Source organism: Spinacia oleracea, chromosome 3 (assembly GCF_020520425.1).
Source record: "Spinacia oleracea cultivar Varoflay chromosome 3, BTI_SOV_V1, whole genome shotgun sequence".
NCBI lineage: Eukaryota > Viridiplantae > Streptophyta > Magnoliopsida > Caryophyllales > Amaranthaceae > Spinacia > Spinacia oleracea.
The window spans coordinates 51,762,823-51,788,299 of record NC_079489.1 but is presented as its reverse complement, the minus strand read 5'-3'; the positions used below and the strand labels follow the sequence as shown (position 1 = coordinate 51,788,299).

Sequence of the window (25,477 nt, the reverse complement as noted above, 5' to 3'; positions counted from 1 at the left end):
GAGGGGCGCGTATTTCTAGAATTACCCCGTTATGGTTAAGTTTAACCATCTGGTGCAAGGTGGAAGCCACACCTCCTAAATCATGGAGCCAAGGGCGCCCTAAGAGGAGGTTGAAAGTGGGCTTGATGTCAATTATCTGAAACTCCGTGGTGCGTGCCACAGGCCCGGTTTGTATTGTGAGGTTGATTTTTCCCAACACAGGCCTTCGAGAGTTATCATAGGCTCGCACCCCTTGCGTGGAGGTTTGGAAGTCATCATTTCCTAGCCCCAAGCAATGGGCGGTTCGCAATGGGCAAACATTTACCGCTGAACCGTTATCTACGAGTGCTAGGGGGATGTTTTGTCCTTTGCATCCAACCACTAGATAGAGAGCCTTATTGTGGGCGCCTCCTTCTTTAGGTAAGTCTTTGTCAGTAAAAACTATTGCTTTTTCCTCAACATCTCTCGTGACGTGGCTACCCAACGAGTCAGGTGTGATGTCCGTATGAACTGAGATGTGGTCAAGTGAGCGAATAAGCTTTTCACGATGTTCCTTTGAAGTGCACATGAGATCCCAGATGGTAATCTCGGCTTTGGTTCTTTTTAGTTGCTTCAAGAGAGGATTTTCGATGACTTCTGCAACGGTGGTGTGCCGCACGTTTTCAGGAGTCTGTCTGACTGGGATGTCGTCCATAGCGGGTGGGCGGATATCCTGTTGGTATACCCTTCCGGACCGAGTGAGATTGTCAACTTCGGGCTCTTGAGGGATAGTGTCAATGGGAGCATGCCTGGGCCAAGTTTCAGTAAAAATGTCTTGGCCCGATACTTGGGACAGGTAGATATCTTCAGCATCATCATCCCACACACCGCACACTTCTCTCTCGATTTGATCCATAGGGACCATGGCGAGTGGTGCACCTTGGGGCGTAATATACACCGTAGGGTCAAAGTTCATATTTTCTGGTTGGTCGAGAGAGATGTGACAAGAGCTGAGTGGGCTCTTGTTTTTGTTGGGTTTGTCAACGTTAGGGAGAGGTATTATTTCATCCTCTATCATATCCTGGATCGTGTTTTTTAGATTCCAGCAGTTTTCAGTATCATGCCCATTTCCTTGATGGAACTCGCAGCGGGCGCCCTCGACTCAGTGTTTATTTTTGAATGGAGGGTCGGGTGTGGGGCCTATGGGCCTTAGTTTTCCTTGTTTGGTTAGTCTCTGGAAGGCTTGTACTAGAGTCGACCCGAGTGGGGCAAACTTTTAGTCTCGGGTCCACCTTCCGGGGCTCCTTCGGGTTGGGGTTTCTTCTACGGCGTGGACCTCTTGGGCTTGAGGCGTGTGGCCCCTGTTGTAGGTATTACTTTTTTATGCAGGCTTGCTTTGTACTGTTTTTATGAGGTCATCCTCGATCTTTATTCCTACATCGTAAACCCTCTTGAAGGTGTCAAGGCCCAAGTATCTAAGATGTTGTTTATAAGCTGGGTCTAGGTTGTCAATGAATTTTTGGACCAATTCAGTTTCAGGAGGCCAATTGATTAGTTGGGCCGCTTGGTCCCTCCATCTAGCGAAGTAGGTCGTGAAACCTTCATTTTTCTTTTGGAAGAGGACTTCCAGCTCGCGCATGGTGACTTGAAAATCCATGTTCGACGAGTATTGCTTGATGAAGACATTGACAAAGTCCTCCCAAGTGGGGAAGAGCTTAGGGTCCTGGTGGTAGTACCATTTGAGTGGCACAGGTTCCAAGGACAAAGGAAAGGCAGGCAGATACATGGACTTGTCCACACCTTTCAAGTTCATGGCATTCACAAAGCTCAAAAGATGATCACGGGGATTGTCCGTGGCTTTGAACTTTGGTAAGTCGGATGAACTAAACTTTTCCGGTAGTTTGCCGGGAAAAGGTTCAGGATCGAGGGAGAAATACTTGCTCCCTATAGTTTGTTGCAGAACCATTTTTTCGATCTTCTTCTCGTCATCGAGGTCATGTTTGTCTTGCGCAGCCGCTAAGGATTCGTTTTCCATTTTCAGTTGATTCATAAGTACGGTCATTTGGGCCATTTGGTCCCGCAGCTCTTCCATGGACATGTTTGAGGGTGCGAATCGAGGTTGGGGAATCAGAGATCCTTGAAAGGGGGAGTGACGGATGGAGCTTGGAGTTGCTAAACCTTGTGTTGGTGATGTATCTTCGAGACGTACTAAACTTTGATTTTCAGATCGACGCCAAGTGGCAGAACCAGCCCTATGCATAAGACAAGCTAAAGTTTAGGCCCAAAGTTAAGCATTACTTAGTCTAGACTTTTGACTCTTCCTATCGGTTTTCTATTCTCACTCTTTGTTGGTATATTTTGGCTTTTCTTTTGGTCATTCTTTAGATTTTCGAAACACTTGCCCGCGTGACATTAGAAGTTACATTAATTGGCATGCATGGTTTTGGTGCCGAACATTGTCGTCATAGGAGGCCTAATGACGACGCAAGGAGTTATTTATTTTATAAGTCGTTTTTAGAATTGAGTGCCTTTTCCATACGCCCTCGTAGCAAATTTGTTACGAATTTTTATTGCTACGTATATTTTGTGCGCGGGCACCGAGGCTGCGGTGCCTGGCCAAAAGGCGAAGCAGCAACTTCAGCGCCCAGCAGGGGCGATGAAATAATTGGCGCCCAGCCAGGGGCGCTGAAAATGCGTCCCTGACTGGTACTCATATTCTGTTCGTCTATATTTTTTCGTACTTACGAATTAATTTTGCGTGTTTTCCCAATAACGTCCCTTGCGCGTTATGCAGCGTCGTGGGATCCGGTACAGGCCGTCCTGGGCGTCGCTTATTTTTGTGGCGATCGCCCGGGACTGCGGAACACGTATTTAGGTATAACTCTTTGGCCAATTGGTGTTTATGAATGTTTGGGCAATTTTTAGGGTCGTTGGTTTTCTAGCGTTATTTGTCACACACAATCACAACATAATCACGTAATTCGCTACACATAACTTGTTAGGTTATGATACATATGACATTACATAGATCATGCGGAAACAACCATTAACCCAGGACAACATATTATTTACACATAATCATATAGCATAATTTAGATGCATACTCTTTGTTGCGTGCCCTCCCTAGCTGCGCCCGAACCGAACAAGAACAAGTCTTTAGGACTCCAAGTGTCGTCCCTCCGTAGATAGTCCACAGTACGTCCGGATCCGCCTTAAGATTGACCAACTAGAATCGCCCTTAAGGTACTAGAATTTTCGGCACTTTTGAGCAAGATGTGTGGCTGAATTTTTCTTTCAAAAACTCACTTTGAATACTTTTTAAAACTCGTCATAAATTGTGAACCCAGGCCACATATTTATAGGGTTATGGAAAGGGAATTGGAATCCTATTCAGATACAAATTAATTAAACCTAGAATCCTACAAGAACTCTAATTTAATTAATTTATCAAATAGAATTAGGAATTTAATCATTAACCGAACTCTGCACGTTTTAGGAAACGTGCACGAACACAAACACTTACACACGCACACACGGCAGCCACGATGGGCCGCCCATGCGTGCGCACGAGCAGCAGCCCACGCAGCGCCCGCGCGCGCTGCGCAGCCTGCTGGGCCTGGCCTTGCGCTGGGCCTGGCGTGGCTGTTTGTGCGGCGCGCTTGGCTTGCTGGGCGATGGCCTGGCTTCGTGCTGGGCCTCGTCCGGCAGGCCTCGTCCGATGCTTATTCGTACGATACGCTTCCGATTAAATTTCCGATTCCGGAATTCATTTCCGATACGAACAATATTTAACATTTCCGATTCCGGAATTAATTTCCGTTTCGAACAAATATTTAATATTTCCGTTTCCGGAATTATTTTCCGATTCCGGTAATATTTCCGATTCTGACAATATTTCCGTTTCCGGCAATATTTCCGATTCTGGTAATATTTCCATTTCCGATAATATTTTCCGATACGTACCATGTTTCCGTTTCCGGCAACATCTACGACTTGGATAATATTTATATTTCCGATACGATCCATATTTCCGTTTCCGGCAATATCATCGTTTCCGGAGTATTCATTTCTTGCCTGTGACGATCTTAGCTCCCACTGAAACCAAGATCCGTCGGTTCCGAATATTCATAGATGGAGTATTTAATGCCATTAAATACTTGATCCGTTTACGTACTATTTGTGTGACCCTACGGGTTCAGTCAAGAGTAAGCTGTGGATTAATATCATTAATTCCACTTGAACTGAAGCGGCCTCTAGCTAGGCATTCAGCTCACTTGATCTCACTGAATTATTAACTTGTTAATTAATACTGAACCGCATTTATTAGACTTAACATAGAATGCATACTTGGACCAAGGGCATTATTTCCTTCAGTCTCCCACTTGTCCTTAGGGACAAGTGTGCATTTCCTAATTCCTTTGTCGCTCGATGCTTGCTCTTGAACATAAGGTAAGAGTTGTCATCCTTATTATGTCCAGAGGTGTTTCTCGGTTTCAGAGTTCAACTGATCAAATAAACAGATAATCATAGCCTATGATTCATCCGAGCACGGCCATGCATTTCACAGTTTCTAGCTCTCCGAGTGGCCTTGTACAACTTTTAAGCATCTCATCCCGATTTATGGGAGGACAATCCCAATCTTGCGATCTTGAGATTAGACTTCGTTTGATAGGTGATTACCTGAGCGTTGCCTTTATAGCCTCCTTTTACGGTGCGACGGTTGGTCAACGTCAAAGCAACCAGTTCTCAAACAAGTAATCTCAAATCACTCAGGTATTGAGGATTTAGTGTCTAATAATTTAATGAAATTTACTTATGACAGATTTTCATCTCTTACAGTAAAGTTTCATAGGTCTTGTCCGATACTAGTCTTCCCAAAGTAAGTATCTATGCAAATGATTATAACATTGCCATGTCCACATAGTCCAAGAAACAGAACTACTAGTCATCTTGCATTCTAGTCGTCTAACGTTTTCTATGCGTCCAATTTTATAGAAAACTCCGACTAGGGACCATTTTCAACTTTTGACATTCAAGTTCACTTGATAGACATTTCTTAGTCACAGGACTGGTCCTGACAGTCTATCTTGAATATATTGTCAAATTGAAGGGACTCATCATTTAATACTAAACCAAGATTAAATGGAATATGAAAACACATTTCATATATGATAAATGTTCAACCCCAATGTTTTACAACCATGGGCCTCTAACCCATCTTCTAAAACAATTCATGGAATTCAAAGCTATGCTTGATTTCTAGTGCTACAACGTGAGTGTTGCTTCTCACTTGTTGCATAGGTTTAGTTATCATGCTTTGCCAATCTTAATATCCTTTTCATCGAATGTTCTTCGAGATATGATGATAAGATCTTTTCGAGTTTGTTTATTATGTGATCTAGTCTTTCTTACTTCGATGGTGGTTTTACTCATTTTGCAATGAAGAACCATCAAGTTAGCAGACGTTTTTCTTGCTTCAAGAGCGGTTCTACGCATTTTTCAATGAAGAATCATCAAGCCAGCAGATAGGTGATCTACCCAAGTTCAGTGAAGAACTTTAAACAACCCTGTTTTATTGCTTCTTAGGCAATAATTACTTTTACTTCAACTTTATAGGTTGCTAGTGATGCTTTGTTTGGAATTACTTATCCAAGCAGTTCACAGATATGTGGAATACTCTCAACTATATCTTAGAACATAGAAATCATTATTTTAATTTCCCACGCAACAACTCATGGTCTCCAACCCATGTTGCCATTTCAAAACACGATGCTCTATAGCTCGTCCTTGCCAATGGTTAACTCCAAAGGGGTCTTGCTTGATCCTTTGCCAGTGTTTCTGCGTGTAGCATCAATATTTAGCATATCTTTATTTCCTTGAATCAAGAACTATTCCTATGTACCTTTTCAAGTACCATAAGTATTCTTGATCTCAATCTAGTTGATCTTCACTTAGATCAATAGAGATTGGTATATGTTCGTCATGGCTAAAGTCATACGATACGTTTTTGGCGATCCTCATATTATATCATACATGATAAATTCTTTTGCAGAATAATTCCCAATTGAATTCTATTCATGTAACTTTAGCTTATTCAATTTCAGCAGATACTGAATCCAGCTAAATTCTTTGACATATAATATAGGTTAAGAATCTCATTTAGACTCTTTGATGTTTAACTTAGTAAATGCTTATACATAGTTCAAACATCCTTTACTTAGATTTATTCACATGGGTCGAATATCTCCAATGGAGACTTTCGTGTTTGATTTAGTAAATGCCATTACTTAATCCAAAACAATATCATAAGATTTTTGTAAATAGATCTTAATACCCAGTATGTACTAAGTTTCGCCATGGTCCATCATTGATGAATTATTTCAAATCTAAGTCATTAGCATTTGAATGTTATTTCACAATAGAGAGATATGTGTGTAATACACATAGGACCAATTAAGTTTTAAGTACTCCCACTAAACTTCTTATATATCTATAAGAATCATGTACATTTTATGAAACTAAAATACTTATTAGCTTCACTAAAATACATTTCTAATTCCCAATTGCTTGCTTAAATCTGTACTTAGATTTCATAAGCTAGCTTTCTTTTTCAAGCATTTATTTGGATCCACAAATCCTATGACATACCATGTACATAGTTTATTCCAACATTTTATTGAGGAATTGTTTTGTCATCCAATTGCTATATGTACCGATATGCAATCATTGCTTGAATTATAGACTTGAGCATTACGATTATGCATGAGGTTTCAACACAATCCATGCCATGAATTTGTTTGTAACCTTTTAGCAACTAATCTAGCTTTGTGCGTGAACACAATTCCATGTTTGATGGTTTTTATCCTTAAAACAAACTTGCAACCAATAGGTGTGAAACTATTCTTGCAAATCAAGAAAATTTCAATTTTTGTCATCAAAACATTGAGTATGTTTTATGGCCTTTAACCAATTAAACATATAGTCTATATATGGCCTCTAACCATTTTAGGGAATCTGGGTTTCGTCATAGCTTTCTTACAAGTCACAAACTCATTAATCTACATGATAATAGTTTGACTGCAAGTTGTAGGTTTCTTCACTATTTAATAGAAGAATCTCATAGTTTCAGTGACTTGAATTCTATGCCTACTTGGGTATAGAACATCAAACAATAGAATATCAATAGCTACTTGAAAGTCCTTTGAATATTCTGTTCTCCTTGAAGCACTTGTAAAGTCTTCTAAGAGATGTCTATTCTTTAAAAGCTACTTCTAAAGTCCTTTCAGAATAAGTTCGGATTTTCTGAAGCACTTCGAAAAGCCTCCGGAATGTCCGTTTATGTTTGTTGTTCGCCTCGAAAACTTTCGAGGTCTATTTTCTCCCACTTGTCATTTTGGAAACGAATCTCCAAAAGGACATTATTTCGAGCAAACAAACATTATGTTCTCAAAAATTCGTGGTAGAAACAATACCCTTGTGTCTCATTTGAATAAATCACAATGAAACATATATCTAGACTTGGGCCTTAGTTTGTTGAATAACAAACACTAAGCTCCCACTGAGTTTAGCAACTCTTTAGATATATATAATTGAAAAGATATCCTGAAATTACTTTTCAATAGCTTTGACGAATTTGGTTTAGTTTGGTGGTAGTTGAGCATTTTGTTTTAGAAATTATAGGAAAAGTCTTTATGATTCATCATTGATCGAATCAAGTACTAATTGACTTCGATCATTCCAACGTAGATATGCCATATCTTATGGAGCTAGATTGTGAAATTACAACACACAATCATTGATGATCATATTTGGTCTCAAGTAATCATCAACATGATCTAACCTAGATCTTTATGATTTCTTGCCAAGTAGATTTATACTTCTGAATCTTTGAACTAGCCAAACAGATTCAACTTATATCACATTTGAGTAAATAAACCTATATTCACTCATGGCTATGTGAAATAATAAAGTCATAAAATCTTTCTTTAGCTTTGAACTCTATCGTCTAGGCGTTCTAACAATAGTTCATATTCTTTGTTACTTTCAACAAGTAAGACTAGCTTGTCTTAAGTTGATCTAGAAATCAACCAACTTTCAAAAGTCCATCAAAATAGAGCTTATGAATGTTAACTTGTTGATATGGTCTAAGCAACAATGCCAAAGATTTAATGGAACTCAAATCAAGGGTTTGATTTGAACCTAGTAAAGTTCTTTAAAGAGTTGTTTGTTTTAATCAAGCATATTGACTCAACCTGTAATTGACCATTTCATTCAAATAAACAAACAAACATTGTTTTTGTTTTTCTTGAATGTGAGTCTTTCTGTGTTTGAAAACAGAAATTTAGGTATGTTGATTATGGAACAAAATAGCCATTAAGTTCCAGCCTTTGAAAGGACTTAAAACAAACTAGATGACCCTACAACTAATGTAGCATTGCCATGCTTCATTTCCCACTTGTAGGTCATTAGTGTATCCTAGCTTCCATTATTTGAGTTATTACCGAAGTAAGAACCTCAAGCGGTATATGATACCAAGGAAGTTTGATTGCTAGGTCACTTCTCTTTAAACATAAATTTATAGGTAGAAACGGAATCGTAAATTCCTTTCATTTGTTCCTCGTTTTCCTATTTCTTGTACCCTTTCTTATAGTCTTAAGAATTGAATTCTTTAGTGTTGACTTTTATACTTTGTTAGACATGTCCAATGTCACCAACAAGGTTCTTTACCATTTTAATTTATGTTGAATATTCTGTTTCAACTAGATGATCTTACCAGAAGCTTCTAAAGTTCTCTAAGCATCGATCTATTCGAATGTCTAGGAACTAGACTCATTCGAGAATTAAATGGAAAAAGGATTTTAGGTTGTTAACCATTGGTAAAGCTGAGCGTTTAAACTCAATGCTTTATGATCTCAAAACCACATTGTATTTTGAATTCACAAGCACCAATCGGTTTGCCATTCGACTTTGATACTCGAAAACAACCATAAAAGTCGATATAAGAAACGTACATTTTAAATTGCTCACTTTCTCTCATTTCCGTGAATCGTTCTTGGATTCACTACCAATCGAGGAAATTTACTGTTACCTTTCTAAAAGGATTTATTGCAGTGCAAGATATTTAATTATAAACAATAATTAAAACATACATTGAAGCATGCAAAGTCTAAACATTTATCATGAATAATAACTTGAAATTAAAGCAACCATGCAATTCAAACAAGTTATTAGCATTTTATTCGATTTTATTGTTCCTGCAGGTGTGAATAAAATGATTCCAAGATCCTAAAATCATTGAAGAACTAAGCACAGTTTTTCGACTTAATCCTAAAACATCTTAGGTAAGCAAAAGCCTTTTGCTAATAGTCTAGAAACTATTCTTGGTTGATAGGTACGTCTAAGAACTTATTAGGTAAACCTATCGATTTTGCCACGACATAAAAGGACTCCTTACTTATATCGTTGAGTTTCACCAAAACTAACATGTACTCACAATTATTTGTGTACCTTGCCCCTTTAGGACCAATAAGTAACACCTCGCTGAGCGAAAACTATTACTAGATTGATGTAAAGGATATCCAAGCAAGTGTATATTTTGGCATGGCACCTTTTAACTCAATTTTTAAGTTTGGAACTTAAGGCTCTTACTATGTTGGTTAGATTTTAAGTGAACTAAAATCCTTAATCATGCAACATAATCAAGCTTTTGATCTTATGCATTTTAAGACATATTTAAAAGCAATAAATAACTTAAAACATGCATAAGATAAATGTGATCTAGTATGGCCCGACTTCATCTTGAAGCTTTAACTTCAAAGTCCGTCTTGAAAATCTCCGTGGGAGGCACCATTTTCTTCAAATAGGATAAGCTATAACTAATTACAACTATTTGATGGTACGCAGACCATATTTGAATTGAAAAATAACTTTGGTACTTTAGACCATTTACATTCAAATTAATGGTACGCAGACCATATTTTCTATCCTATTTGGGCCATACTAGTCACTTCATAACCTGCAAAACAGTACATATACAATATATACCATTCACCCATTCATTATCATGAATGGCCCACATAGCTGGTTAGTAAAACACATTATGCATCACGTAAACATTTGCAGCAATTAATCAAGGGCACCAATAATCTACCAATTATTCAGTCCTTATTAATTCTAATCAAGTTGTTTTAACCTTAAGGATTTGTAGACCTAATCAAGAGTTTATGACTAAAAAGCGCTCCCACTTAAACCAATAAATTCATATGCTTTACTAATTTTAAACATAAAAATGTATTTCTAGTCTAACCGGAAACATACAAATTTAATTAAAATTTAAAGCTCATATAAATTTATAATTGAATCCAAAAAGTTTAATTTAATTTCAGTCGTTATTTAAATTAATTCATGATTTTAATTTTAGTAAAATAATTAGAATAAATAAAATTTATTATAATTACAATATTCAAAATTAAATTCCAAGAAAATAATTTAAATTATTAATTTTAAAATTAATTAAAATTACGTGAACTGAAATTTTCAAATTAAACATTCAAAACGATCTAATCGTAACGCAAACACCCTACGCATTGCACGCCCATGGGCCGCACGCACACAGCCATTGCTGGCCATGTGCGCGCAGCCCATGCGCTCGTCGCATAGCTGCTGCATCCCCATCGCAAGCCTCCGCACGCATAGGTGCTCGCTGCGCGCGCCAGCGCTCATCGTACGCGAGCTATCGCTCGCAGTGCGCGCGCGACATCGCTCGCTGGGCGCGCGACATCGCTCGCTGGGCGCGCGACATCGCTCGCTGGGCGCGCGAGCCATCGCTCGCTGGGCGCGCGACATCGCTCGCTGGGCGCGCGAGCCATCGCTCGCTGGGCGCGCGACATCGCTCGCTGGGCGGGCGACATCGCTCGCTTTGCGCGCGAGCAATGCTGGGCGCAGCGCTCGTGGCACGCGAGCTTGCGCTCGCTGCGCGCTCGCTGCGCGCTCTTGTGCGAGGCAGCGCGCGTTGTGGCGCAGCTCGCTTGCTGCCCACACGCGACTGCCTTGGCTCGCCCTACGCCCATGCCCATTCGTCCATTGGTCGTGGCACACGACACAAGGCAGGGCTGCTGCCTTGTGCTCATGCACTACGCCCTTGCTCATTGCATTCGTGTCGCACGGGCGACGAGCTCCCTTGCTCGTCGTCGCATGCCCGCATTATACAACACCCCTTAAGGGTAACACGAAGCGTCCATTGCTTCGTGCGTGCAAGTTATATGAACGAATCGCATAAAAATTTAAAATTTATATTTAAAATTAATGACAAATTAATAAATAATATTAATTTCATAATTTTAGGGCGAAAAATCGAAAATTTATTATCCAATTGATTTCCGATTGTTATGGATTCAAGTCTAGGTCATAAAAATTTAAAATTTATCGTAAATTTACAATTTTTATGGTGGTTTTTAATCATAGGTTTCTAATTAAATTACAATTAATTATGAAAATCAAATTAATTCTAAATTATTCTAATTTTCAACAAATTAATCATAATTACAAATTAGATTATTAACAAGACTAGGCATTCAAACTTGTTAAACATATGCAGTAGGTCAATCAAAAATTCAAGATTTATCAACAAGAATCGCAAATATTTAATTTAACATCTTAAATTTACGAAATTTTGCATTCGAAAAAACTAAAACCTTCGAAAAGTCATAGTTAGGCTTCGAATTTGAGAATTCTGGGTTCGGCAGAAAAATACTAGTTTTGTCAAAATTTTAGAATGCCTTTTACATGCGGAATTGACACAAAAATCACTCAATTCGGATGAGTAACGAAGAAACTGCCGAAAAACTGCGTACGTATAATTAAATAAACGCAATTTGCAATTAATTAACAATTACGAAAATTAATCACCCCTTTTAATTCTTGCAAATTTGTAATATTTAACCATGTTCATGCAATTTAGATTATGAAAATAATAAGGGGCTCGTGATACCACTGTTCGGTTATGATACATATGACATTACATAGATCATGCGGAAACAACCATTAACCCAGGACAACATATTATTTACACATAATCATATAGCATAATTTAGATGCATACTCTTTGTTGCGTGCCCTCCCTAGCTGCGCCCGAACCGAACAAGAACAAGTCTTTAGGACTCCAAGTGTCGTCCCTCCGTAGATAGTCCACAGTACGTCCGGATCCGCCTTAAGATTGACCAACTAGAATCGCCCTTAAGGTACTAGAATTTTCGGCACTTTTGAGCAAGATGTGTGGCTGAATTTTTCTTTCAAAAACTCACTTTGAATACTTTTTAAAACTCGTCATAAATTGTGAACCCAGGCCACATATTTATAGGGTTATGGAAAGGGAATTGGAATCCTATTCAGACACAAATTAATTAAACCTAGAATCCTACAAGAACTCTAATTTAATTAATTTATCAAATAGAATTAGGAATTTAATCATTAACCGAACTCTGCACGTTTTAGGAAACGTGCACGAACACAAACACTTACACACGCACACACGGCAGCCACGATGGGCCGCCCATGCGTGCGCACGAGCAGCAGCCCACGCAGCGCCCGCGCGCGCTGCGCAGCCTGCTGGGCCTGGCCTTGCGCTGGGCCTGGCGTGGCTGTTTGTGCGGCGCGCTTGGCTTGCTGGGCGATGGCCTGGCTTCGTGCTGGGCCTCGTCCGGCAGGCCTCGTCCGATGCTTATTCGTACGATACGCTTCCGATTAAATTTCCGATTCCGGAATTCATTTCCGATACGAACAATATTTAACATTTCCGATTCCGGAATTAATTTCCGTTTCGAACAAATATTTAATATTTCCGTTTCCGGAATTATTTTCCGATTCCGGTAATATTTCCGATTCTGACAATATTTCCGTTTCCGGCAATATTTCCGATTCTGGTAATATTTCCATTTCCGATAATATTTTCCGATACGTACCATGTTTCCGTTTCCGGCAACATCTACGACTTGGATAATATTTATATTTCCGATACGATCCATATTTCCGTTTCCGGCAATATCATCGTTTCCGGAGTATTCATTTCTTGCCTGTGACGATCTTAGCTCCCACTGAAACCAAGATCCGTCGGTTCCGAATATTCATAGATGGAGTATTTAATGCCATTAAATACTTGATCCGTTTACGTACTATTTGTGTGACCCTACGGGTTCAGTCAAGAGTAAGCTGTGGATTAATATCATTAATTCCACTTGAACTGAAGCGGCCTCTAGCTAGGCATTCAGCTCACTTGATCTCACTGAATTATTAACTTGTTAATTAATACTGAACCGCATTTATTAGACTTAACATAGAATGCATACTTGGACCAAGGGCATTATTTCCTTCATAACTAACATTACAACATGAAGCAAAATAATATGTCACGTAGTTTATGATAGGCTTCTATGGGTAATATTTGCGCCGGCTTGGTACCGCTTCTATCGTAGATCCAACACATGCCCCGGTCGAGGTAGTGCATTCAACAGATGAATTTCGTCCCAAGAGGCCAATCACGATGTAAGCCAAGGGGGCATGCACCAATGAGAGGGACCTTAGTGGGCGAGCGATTCGGTTTGGGACGGGTGTACTACTAGCGAAAAGTGCCGAGTGGACAACATTCGAAGCGTATGCACCCCCCGGTTGGCGATGGGTATCCTTAGTCCAAACTCCCGAGATGAAACATGCCAAGGGAGCCGAGATTCGTTATGCGGTTCTGTCCGTTCACATTAATATGCTGATTTTCAGGTCGTCCCGACTTGATAAGGAAATAAACGCGGAGTAGGATCGTTTCACCCTTCGGCTATTTTGATTACCTACGAGCACGAGTATTTCATTAACGTTTCCCAGTGGAGTCGCCACTGTGAGGGGGTCGAAAAAGCACGAGGCTAATGCATGACCTCGTCCCTCGTGGGCGTGACGTTGTCAGATCAAGTGTAGTTAGATTTCCTGTGAGTTTACACCCAATCGACTAGAAATATAGGAGTCGCCATTCAGTTTTTAACGACAATGAGAAAAACTGACAAAACCCGGTTATCGTGACATAAAGGGAGTGCAATTATGTTCGACCACGACGGCCGTAGGTTCCCTTGTGATCCCTGGTGTGGGGATCGCTCAACGTACACCCGCAGGGCAGAGATTGAGAGTTCGGGGGACTGTAACTACCGAGAGGAGTGCTCATCGATAACTCCAGAGGCTGGTTATCCTTACTAGCTCAGCATAAATAATTGAAGGGACATGCGTTAAACTATTAAACTATTCTGAATTGATTTTAGCAATATGCAACACATAATACTAAATCGATCGTGATTATCTTATTTAGATTGATTTAAGGTACCTCGCATGATAATTCAATTGTCCAAAGTATTATCTTATTAGGCGTGATAGAACAATCAAGTTAATAGTTTGACAATTTTATAAAAGGGTGATGAAAGCGATTAAATCATATGAGGGACACATTACAACGCACCCTTGAGAGGTGCGTCACGGTTCTTAGAAAACTAACCACTTGGCTTTGCTATTTCTCCTTTTATTTAACGAATCTCGGGTTTCTGAGCAGTGTTCCAGTATTTAGGCTTAATTCATCAGCTACAAGGGACAGGATGCGTTCTGTTCGACTTTTGGGTCGATTGCGACAGAACGCCGGATCAATTTCGCAGCGTGAGGCTAGGCTTAAGGCTAGAGTCAATACTCAGGTTATAGAATTGTGTGTTGTTCATGTCGGTTTTTAGGCTATATTTATAGGGAAAGAGTTTGTGAAAAGATAGATCTTTAGAATACGAATCCAAAAAGAATTCGGAGACGACACGGCCCCAGGTATTTTTAGCGCCCAGACCCAGGAGTTGAAAATAGGATCTGAGCCGAGCCTTCTTGTCAGATTTGGACTCTTAAACACGGAGCTTTTGAGACTTATCCGAGTATCTTAGTGCGTATCAACTTATGACGGAATGTGTCTGGGCCCGTTACGAACTCTAGGTTCGTTAGGAATTTAATTAATACGTAACTCTTATTTCCGAATTATAGCAGGAATAGAATTCATTTTGCCAATTCTATCTCTTTTAGGACTTATGTTGGAGTGTAACGCCTAATTCTGACAGATTTCTATCTTTTTTGACTTTGCCACTTTTAACAACTACTTCTTACGAAAGTTACTATTCTTAGCAGGTTTCTATAAATAGCAGTTTTGGCTGAAATGAAAGGGTGATTGAGATTCGTTATTTTATAGGAGATGCGTTGCCAAATGGAGATTTATGTTCTCATCATCGAACCTTCCCTTTCGGGAATGGGGACAAAAGTAGGTGTCTACAGTACCCCCATTTCTAATCCTTCCACCTCCGGTACCACCTTCGGTACCCGACCATCTCACCACCCATTATGGTGAGATGGCTTCCTCCCCCCTCGGGAGCCTTCAAACTCAACTTTGACGGTTCATGCAAATGTACTTCAGTAGCAGCAGGTATCATCCTCATAGACAACAATGTCAAAACTAGTTCACCAGTCCCCTTCAATATGGGAAACACACAAGTTTATATGGCAGAACCTCTGGGGTTACACAAAGGTATTCAGGAAGCAATCCGCCTCAACATCAAAGGTGATAATCTTCTGGTTATTAATGCAGTTAAAGGTGTTTGGAAAATCCCTTGGAAGCTCCAAAATATCATTAATGATATCAAGCTACTCCTCCAACAGTTTCATAGTTTTCACATCCAACATATTTTCAGGGAAGCAAATAGGGCAACAGATTGGATAGCTAATGTTGGTCATCTTATTGTACATCCTGATGTGGGCTTTTGTTGGTCCTGGCGTGTCACCCTTTACACGGAGGTATCAGGTATGCGCTGGCACAGTCTTCTTACAACCTACAAAACAAGAATATTCCCATAGGAATGTTCCCTCCGATGCCTAAGTAAGAATTTGTTAGAGAGAGAAAGTGGTTTAGAGAGAAGTTAGAGCAGAATAATTAAGACAGGTGGGATATCAATTGATTGCCTCTTTTTCCTTGGGATCTAAGCTATTTATAAGGCTAGGGTTTTGAGATTTGTTCCTAAAAGCCTAGTTTATCTGTTTATTAACCTTGGAGATGAGGACATGTGTCCTTATCAATTATGGAGGTAGAGGGTTCCAGTGGCCCGGTTAGTTTTTTGGGCCTCCTCTTGTCTTGGGCCATTCTTACCTTGTAATCCAGTTACAAGGTTTATATTATATCCATAGTGTATGACACAGGGTATGGAAGGTGACACATGTTGCGTTACGATTGGTTCACGGAGGATAAGTCTTTTTAGCCACATCATTAGCCCTTCAAGAAGGATGCTTTGGACCGTTAGTGCATTTTTCTTGACTTTTTCTGACTTGCATGAGTGCCATGTGTTGACATCTGCCAAGATTTAGATTTTCTTTATAAACCGGGATAGGAATTCATTTTACCCTTTCATTTTCTTTCCATAACTTCTGAGAGCTAGAGAGAGATTTTTTAGAGGATTCTTTTGGTCTTGCCCAGGATCAAAATGTTCTTCAATGCTTTTGTTTTTTTGCCTTTCCTTCGTGTCATATTTTTGGAGACCAAGATTTTAGCAGTTACCTTTTCTTTTTGATCGTCACAGGTACCCTTCTTCTGTCACTTCTTTGTTTTTAATTGTCTTTTCATTCTTATGCATTCTCGTTATCAAACTTTGGGAAGCCATATTACCACAGACGTATTCCTTAACTATTTTATCTGACGAAGTCTCTGCTGCCTTTCTTCCCTTTTAAGTTTGACGTCCTGTTCCTTATGTAGGAAGTCATGGCTCGAATTAAGCAGACGGCCAATGTGGGTGCATGAGAGGCACCCTGAGAGAGTTTTGTTCCCTTTTCAAACCTCCCTCGCGTAGTGAGGAGGGGGGCTGAATCTTCACGGTGACCCGAGAGAGGAGGTGCTAAAGAGACCCATCCTCCAAGGAGACATAAAAGCATGGCACGCCGTCCCCCAGTTCCAAGAGGGGACTTTGAGGATGATTCGTCCAGCTCCTCAGATAGTGAAGTAACCAGGCGGCCACCTCCCATGGTTTCTGGGAGGGAGGACTTGGATCTTTTTCCGTTTGACATATTTCCTAGTGGAAAATGGCTTCGGTACTTAGTTAAGTAGGGGCGTGAATTTTCCCGATTTGTCTTTTTGCCTCGCGGCTTCAGCTTCAAGTGTCCTAATTCTCGTAGCACTATGGACCGTCTATTCTCGGGCGAGGTCGCCGTCTATACTTCCGCCTTTAGACTTGGACTTAGGTTTCCCTTACATCCTTTTCGTGCTCAAGATTTTGAAGGGTTATGACATTGGCCTGGCCCAGCTAACTCCTAACTCCTGGGCTAACATCTTTGGCTTTATAGCAAGTGCGAGTTGAATGGTGTTGTCCCTTCTTTCCCATCGTTCGTTAAACTTATGGACATTGCGCCTTTCACCCGTTCACCACAGGGATGGTTAACCCTTTACAGCCAGAAGGTCTTCAAAACAGTGGTAGGAAAGTCGTCCAACTAGGTGTGGTGCAGGACAAAATGGTCTAATATTCATATGGAGGACGCCACCCTTTGTAGACGTCTTAACCGTTGGAATCTTAGGACGCGCTTTATTTCAAACAATGATATCCTTCAACTGCTTTATTTGAGGGAATGGAGACTGGTACAACCTTTGTTTCAAGCGGAGATGTACATGATGTCTCCCAATGGTCATGCATGGGTGACAAATAGTTGGCTTCCTCAGGTAGCTCATTTTACTAAAAGAGTATTTCTTGCAGCTATTGGCCTGTGTCCATATATGCCTAGAGGTAACCTAGTCTTGTGTTCTATTCTGATGTTTAAGTCTCTCTTTCTTCTTTCTTACTGTTCTCCTTGGGTTATGCAGAGCTAGCCATGAGTCGATTATCCCTAGAAGACAAGGCGAAAGTTGACTTACTTGAGTGGTTATCTAAGGTGTATGCTGACGAGGTCCTTCGTGTCGTTGTGGCCAAGAAGAAAGAGAGCTCAAAAAAGAGTGATGAGGCTTCCCATGGTGATCTTCCCAAATTATGTCAGATGTTACTTGCACATTTATCTTTAGTTGATTATAAATTTTGCAGTATGCTATACACTTTATATGTCGTCTTCTTTTTGTAGAAGTCTGCAACGTCCACCTCTATTAAACGGTCGAGTTCGACCCTGGCGCCGCCTCAGGCTAAGCATCCTTTTTTCAAGAAGAAAGGAGTTCCTCCAAACATTAGTGCGACTAATGCCACTCCAATGGCACCACCCGTCGTTGTGGACTTGGGAAATTCTTCGCCCAAAAAAGGGAGTCTTTCTGCTACCAAAGCGGTTGGGAGTATCAATTAGGCCGAGGTGGAAGAGAAAGGTGAGGCGTCCCGAGCGGGTAGCGTGGAAGTCAAGAAGACGTCTTCCGAGGCGGCGGTAGATGCCAAGTTGGTTGCTGAGGCCGCCAACGAAGAGATGGTTGGGAAGGATGTTGGCCAGTCTCCCAAGGGAGGGGAAGGCCTTCACCCGGAAGAGGACAAAACTGTGCCCCTTTCTCCCTGTACCTCTCAGGCGGCGGCTCAAGGTGGAAAGTCTCCTTGAGCAAAGCATATTTTCCGTGGTTAGTAAATGTTTGCTAATATTGGTTTCGTACTTTTGCACAAGTAGATTCGATCCCCAAGAGGATGAGAAAGGCTGAGATTGTAGAGATTTCGCCTTCCGGTGGTTTTAGCTCGGTGGAGAAGGATAAAAATAAATGGGTGGGTTAATTGATGGGTTAATTAAGTTTGTTTTTGGGTGAGTTGATTAGGGGTGTTAATTAGGGATTAAATGGGTTAATTAGACGTTAATTGGTTGATTATATGTTTGATGACGTCATTAAAGATATTTGGTGTATTAAGATTTGAATATAGGTTTTTAGTACGTTACATATTGAAATAGGTGTATTTTATGAATTTTTAAAAGTCGGGGGACATTCGGTGAATTACACCAAAACTCGGGGTATTTCATGAAAAATCCGTAAAAATTACTAATAAGGTGAATAAAAAAACTTACACGTTCAAGAGACGGCTAAAAAATTGATCTGATAATCCGTACATCATATAAATGATAAGATACAAATCTTTACCGACCACTATTATTAAATTATAGAGAATGTTTATATTTGATTTTCTCATATTATTCATGGCATAAGCCTTTGTTTATATTACAAATTAGATATCCTATATTTTATAAGGTTTTTTAAGCCTTTTAGACATTTTATTTCATACTCCGTATCATATAACACAATCCTTTATTATACTACATATGGTATTATAGTTCCTCTGTTCTTTTTTAAATGGCACAATTATTTAGTCACGTTTGACAATGCACGATTTCTAACATTAATATCCACTCCTTCTGTCCCTTAATATTCGCACCGTTTTGACTTTTATCACTATTCACATAATTAACTTTGACCCTATTTTATTTCTAGTATATATGAAAACAAATGTTAGTATATAATATATTGTTGGTTTCATCTTAATATATATTTTCAAAATATTAATATTTTTTATAAGTTTTTATAATATGTAGTTAAAGATATTTGTGGTTAAAGTTGTGCATTGGCAAGCGTGTCCAGTCAAAACGGTCCGAGTATTAAGGGACGGAAGGAGTACCATTGTGGATAAGAAAAAATTATAAAATGTAGATATTTAAAAACTATTTATTGAGACGAATCTAACAAGACCCACACGACTATGTTTTTTCCTATGTATAAATCACAAAAGGAAATCAAAAGAGTTTGTGTGAATAGTGTCAAAAATGAAATTGTGTCATATAAACAAGAACGGATGAAGTATTTTCTATAATAAGTGCATTATCCTCAAGTATATAACAATAACCGGGTAAGAGTTGAGTCTAAGTTTAGTGCACTAACTGATTTCTAAGTTGTTGTACGAACAAATGCCTCGTGACGGTTAGTTTTATTTCCCATACATGTACGAAACCTTTCTTTCTGGTAGGTCCATTCTTCAGTTTTATATGCTATCTCTCTCCTTCATCTTTAGTTATGTGGTTACCATTCTATAGTACATGCTTAATCAGTGATTGTGCTTCCTACCAAAGAAATTATGACCACATCATTTGAACCACCAAATTTATTAATTTTCATTTCTGATCATAATTTTATTTTATTTTTTGGGCTTAAAATTCCAATATTTCATCTCCCAATGTTGTTTTCAGCCTTAAATTTTCAATTGGGCTAAAATTCCAATATTTCATCTTTGATTTTGCCAATGAGATTTTTGATGTTGCCAAGAACACAAATCTTGGCAACTATAAATATTTCTTTGGAAAAACTTGTACCCATTCTTTTGGATAATATTCCTAAAATTTTACGAAAATACTTTGTAAATTTAGTGGCCTCATTTGTTCCAACACCGGATTATATCCCTTTTTAGTTTTTACATGAAAAGGCCACCAGCGGCTATATATGCTTTGGATTCTTTTTAATATTTTCCTAGTAATATGGTTTATAAATTTAGATGGGTCATTACCAAACATTTAAGATGAAAATGAATGTGGGTCCACGAATTTGTTTGTTTTTCAATTGATAATCTTTTAAATTTGGTGAAAATTCTAGTTTATAAGAGCAAAAAGAAAAAATCTAAGTTTGTTTTTCCAGTATGGGTGAATACTCTAGTGATGCACCTTTACTACTGAAAACACCTGAAGTTGAGAAGAAAACAGTAGCCTATTTAGTAAAATCAACAGCAAAAAGGGTTATCAAATTGTTAATATGGGTGGTTTTTATTGCCTGGGTTTCCCTTATGTTTCTTTATCCTTCAGAATTCATGAGTCATTTTGTTACTAAGATATGGATTGGTGCTACTGATGGAACCGTTTTCGGTTTGGCAGGTTTGTTAACTGATCGATTGCATTTTTCTTAAACTGTTCCATTTTCTTTGTTAAAGAAATTTCTGGTTTGATCATAATTTGCAGGAAGTTTGTTTTTTGCTTTCACTGCACCAGTACTGATATTAGCATTTCTTGCCATATTGTATCTTATCATATCGGAGGAGGACGAGATTCAAGAGTATGTTTTCTGTATTTTGCTACTTGATATGTTACTTGGACTCTCTCGGAATGATATGGGAACGCATCCAAGTGTTGCAGCAGCTTAAAACTGTCAATATTCTTTGTCTGGTTTGTTTATTAATGTTAGTGTTATGTTTGTAGGAGCAAGGCTTTTAAACGTCCAGCTTTCCGGCTATGGACGTTCCCTGTACTGGTAGACGGACCATTTGGGGTAGTGACAGCTGCAGAGTTGATAGGGATATTCCTGGTTGTTGTCTTCGTTATCTGGGCTTGTGTTGTTTATACCATACACAATTGGAATGTGATATCTACATATCAAGAAACTTTCTTCTTCAAGAGGTAATGTAAACAATTACTACTGGTACTATTGATACTACTGGGTTTCTTAACCTAGTTAGCATAGTACATTGAATTCATTCTTGTATTTCAGCTGTTTGATGTTGGAGAAAGCAGGAGCTAACCTTGGACTAATTGGAATGTTTTGCTTATCACTTCTGTTTCTTCCCATATCGAGGGGATCTATTCTTCTTCGCCTTATAGACATCCCTTTTGAGCATGCCACCAGATATCATGTTTGGTTGGGACATCTTACTATGGTCCTCTTCACTCTCCATGGATTGTTTTATGTGATTGCCTGGGCAATGGAGGGTCGACTACTTGAACAAGTGAGTATTCAATCATTCATGTTGCCTTTAAGATGAGCAATTATGAAACTGATTCTGATTGTTTACATATATCTGGTTCTCCACAGACATTTGAATGGAGAGATATTGGTGTGGCGAACCTGGCTGGTGTAATATCCCTTACATCTGGCATATTGATGTGGGTGACATCCCTCCCTGGAGTAAGGAAGTGGAACTTTGAGCTATTTTTCTATACCCACCAACTCTATGTTGTCTTTGTTATCTTCTTTGCTATGCATGTTGGTGACTTCATATACTGTATGGGTGCTGGAGGAATATTCCTCTTCATGCTTGATCGCTTCTTGAGATTCATCCAATCTCGTAAGACTGTTGATATAATATCAGCCACATCACTTCCTTGTGGAACTGTGGAGCTAGTGCTTTCTAAACCTGCATGTAAGTTTATTAAACATTTAAACCCCAGCTCATTTTTTTATATATTACTGACAGTTGCAATTGCAGGTCTTAGGTATAATGCTCTCAGCTTTATCTTCCTTCAAGTTAGGGAACTATCTTGGCTTCAGTGGCATCCTTTCAGTGTATCGTCTAGCCCTCTTGAAGGCAAAAACCATCTTTCAGTTCTCATAAAAGTTCTTGGAGAGTGGACAGACAAGCTTAAAGGAAAAGTCTCAAATAATGAAAATGAACCTCAGAAACTGCTGGAATCTCAGCTTAAACTGTTGGCAACTGCTTCTGTAGAGGGGCCTTACGGACATGAATCTCCATATCACTTGACGTATGTCCTATACTCTACTATCTAAGAATTGCTTAAACTTTTCTGTAAATTAAATTAAAAACTTTCTGGTTTCATAGGTACAAGTACCTGGTGTTAGTGGCTGGTGGCATTGGTATTTCTCCTTTCCTTGCTGTGTTAAGTGATGTAATGCACCGTCTAAAAGAGGGAAAATCTTGCATGCCGAAAAATATATTCATTGTTTGGGCCATCAAAAACTCAGACGAGATACCACTTCTATCAATGATAAATATGGATTCCATAGACCCTATTTTCTACGATGCATTGAATCTCGACATTCAAATTTATGTCACTCGACAATCAGAACCTAAAGTGGTCAGTTATCCTTGATCATTTTCTTTTGGTTTCACTTGTCATATACATAAATTAATAATACATTACTTAGTTGTTAACAGGAAGAGGGGAAGGCATTTGGAGCTATGAACTCGTGTGTATATCCCATATCAAAACGATCTGCTATATCAGTTTTGGTTGGTACTGGAGATAACATATGGTCTGGGATTTATATCATTGCCTCTTCAATTGGCTTCATGGTCTTCCTGGCTCTGTTGGACGCGCTTTATATAAATCCTTATGGTATATATGCTTGGTGGTACAAGGGGCTTCTTGTAGTGATATGCATGCTAGCTGGTGTTTTCATTTTTGGAGGTTTAGCTGTGGCTCTTTGGCATCTATGGGAGCGAAGAATGTTAGCATCCGAGGGTAAAGAATGTGATACCAACATATCTAACATGGCGCTTCATGATGTGGCCGTTGAACACAAGAATTCTAATCAAGAATATCTTGTTAATTCAACTACTCTTCGCTATGGATGTAGGCCTGATTTCAAAGGTACATTTCATTCCCTTCTCTTCATATTTTTTTAAATGTTGAAAGTTACGGTGATTTTTAACTCAAAAGTCAACTCAAGTTACAGGAAAACCAAGTTTAGGTAAAGGCTTCCAAGTAAATTTCACAAGTAAAATGAGTTCAGATAAGATCATATAGTGAAAAAATGGAGCCTAAACAACTAAGTCGAGCAACATATATAGACTGATGATCTGTAGGATATATATATATAGAACATAAAAGAAACTATATATACATATGTGTATGTATGTATATATTAATGCATCTCTGAAGGCATTATGGGCATACATTTCTGATTAACTGGTTGATTACAAATATTATTGCAGAAATTTTTGAATCATTGTCAGAGAATTGGGGGGCAGTTGATGTTGGTGTGTTAGTCTGTGGTCCTGAAACTCTTACATCAACGGTTGCCAAGGAAATAAGATCTCACAGCCTAAGCAGGAAGCAAAATAATCCGGTTTTCCACTTCAATAGCCACAGCTTCGATCTCTAACTACATTGAATAGTAATTTTATCTATTAATAAAAGGAAGGCTCAAGTAGTCAAGTCTGCATAAACTTGATTCTCTTGTCCAGAGCTTTGGTTATGTACAGTACAGCTCTTAAATTTTCTTATCTCCATTATGTCTTTACTTAATTACCCTATAGCTTAGTGGTACAAATGTAGATCATGTAAAGAGGCTGAGGTTGTATGGTACATACTACATACTACATACTACATACTACATACTACATACTACATACAGTAGTATATATGGACTACTTTCTTATTGCAATGTACGTATAGAATACATTTATACAGTTGTGCTTAAATAAAATAGGCAATTTCCGAGGAATAGATACTTTGCTTTATCATAAGCTTACCTCCTTTATTTCACACTATCTATCAATATTACACTTTCGGTTCATTGACATATATGCATACTACGTGATCTGGCTTTCCTTGTACAAATAGTGATATCAACGATTTTCCCTCCAAATTTGTAATCTGAAAACTAATAGTTAATCCACTGTTTCATTGAACCTAAACATGCAATTAGTTGCAAACGAAAACTGATGCTTTATTGGAGAATTCAGCCATCAACAAGACTTGAACGGAAAGCAAGCATAAAGTCAGCCATGGTTACAAGATTTGCATTCAGTTGAATAGATGGAAAGCGGAGGTTAGTGATTTTGGAGATGGTGATGATCATGTGTGAAACTCAAACTAAACAACACTACAACATATAAGATCAAAGAGGGCGAAAAATATCACCCTCCTTGATGTAAATCTCGCCCTTGCTCGTTGTATTAGCTTAGCAGGGCAAGTAATATTTTTCGCCCTCTTTGATGGGCAATATTTTTCGCCCTCCTTGATAAAATCAAATAGGGCAACTTTTTTTCGCCCTCTTTGTTCTATTTTGCTTTTTTAATTTCTATTTCTCTTTTAAATATTAGCCAATACATCAAATAAATTAACCTACATGGGATTCGAACCCATATCTTTGCGCATTTGCACAATGCTCTCCCATCTATACCTAGTATTTAAAAAGGAAAACCATAGGTTATTAGAAGCCATGTGTCATCTCAGTATAAGAAGCCATGTGGCATCTCTCCTTTCATCCATCATTTTGTTTTGTTTTTTTTTGTCCAATTTTTCTTTATTGTTTCTATGTTTTTACAACTTCTGATGCCCCTTCCACTCCATTTTCCTTATTTAACATCAAGTTATTAATAGTTTACTATATTCATTAGTCTTTTTCACTCCACCACTTTACATCCAATATTTATCTATACCTAGTATTTAAAAAGCAAAACCATAAATCTATAGATGACATGTGGCATCCCCTTTTTTAATTCATCATTTTTTTTCCCAATTGTTTCTTATATTTTATGACTCTAGCACCTTTTCCACTTCATATTCTCCATTCAACATCGATTAACCATTTTAATTTATATATCGTTATTCAATCTTTTCCACTTCATCTCTTTCTTTGACACTTAATATTAATTTCATCATTTAATTTAATTTTATGAAGTATATTCTTTTAACCTTCAAATTTCGCACCTCTTTTAAATCATATATTCCTACTCAAATACAAGCTAGCTCTCCAAAAAAATTGAATTTTAAAAGACAGTTTAACAACCACAAATTGCCCGTTCTTGGAACGGACTTAAGAGCT

At 38.7% G+C, this 25,477-nt stretch overlaps 2 protein-coding genes across 3 annotated transcripts; both read left to right on the top strand.

Annotated features, from left to right (window-relative positions):
* Positions 1-15,351: 15,351 nt before the first annotated feature.
* On the top strand, positions 15,352-16,795 carry LOC130469686 (uncharacterized). The gene is made up of 2 exons (XM_056839113.1): positions 15,352-15,801; positions 16,751-16,795. Exons 1-2 carry the CDS (start codon positions 15,352-15,354, stop codon positions 16,793-16,795), a joined length of 495 nt encoding a protein of 164 aa, XP_056695091.1.
* A 3,157-nt stretch (positions 16,796-19,952) lies between these two features.
* Positions 19,953-24,173, top strand: LOC110789161 (ferric reduction oxidase 7, chloroplastic). Of its 2 annotated transcripts, XM_021993815.2 has the most exons (9): positions 19,953-20,847; positions 20,932-21,025; positions 21,169-21,366; positions 21,458-21,692; positions 21,779-22,106; positions 22,173-22,446; positions 22,524-22,779; positions 22,860-23,295; positions 23,640-24,173. In XM_021993815.2, the coding sequence occupies exons 1-9, from the start codon at positions 20,616-20,618 to the stop codon at positions 23,807-23,809; spliced, it is 2,223 nt and encodes a 740-aa protein (XP_021849507.2). In that variant the 5' UTR covers positions 19,953-20,615; the 3' UTR covers positions 23,810-24,173. The 2 variants fall into 2 exon arrangements, with proteins under 2 accessions (XP_021849507.2, XP_056696272.1); XM_056840294.1 differs by lacking the exon at positions 23,640-24,173 and having other exon boundaries at positions 19,997-20,847; positions 22,850-23,094.
* The last annotated feature ends 1,304 nt before the right edge of the window (positions 24,174-25,477 follow it).

What these genes read in the sequence shown, in the direction of transcription:
- LOC130469686 (XM_056839113.1), top strand. Translation starts at nt 15,352, where the DNA reads ATGGTGAGATGGCTTCCTCCCCCCTCGGGAGCCTTCAAACTCAACTTT. An exon ending in GTGTCACCCTTTACACGGAG is followed by an intron (nt 15,802 to 16,750) that starts GTATCAGGTATG and finishes TTCCTTATGTAG; the next exon opens with GAAGTCATGGCTCGAATTAA.
- LOC110789161 (XM_021993815.2), top strand. Translation starts at nt 20,616, where the DNA reads ATGGGTGAATACTCTAGTGATGCACCTTTACTACTGAAAACACCTGAA. An exon ending in GAGGAGGACGAGATTCAAGA is followed by an intron (nt 21,026 to 21,168) that starts GTATGTTTTCTG and finishes TTATGTTTGTAG; the next exon opens with GAGCAAGGCTTTTAAACGTC. An exon ending in ATGTAGGCCTGATTTCAAAG is followed by an intron (nt 23,296 to 23,639) that starts GTACATTTCATT and finishes ATATTATTGCAG; the next exon opens with AAATTTTTGAATCATTGTCA.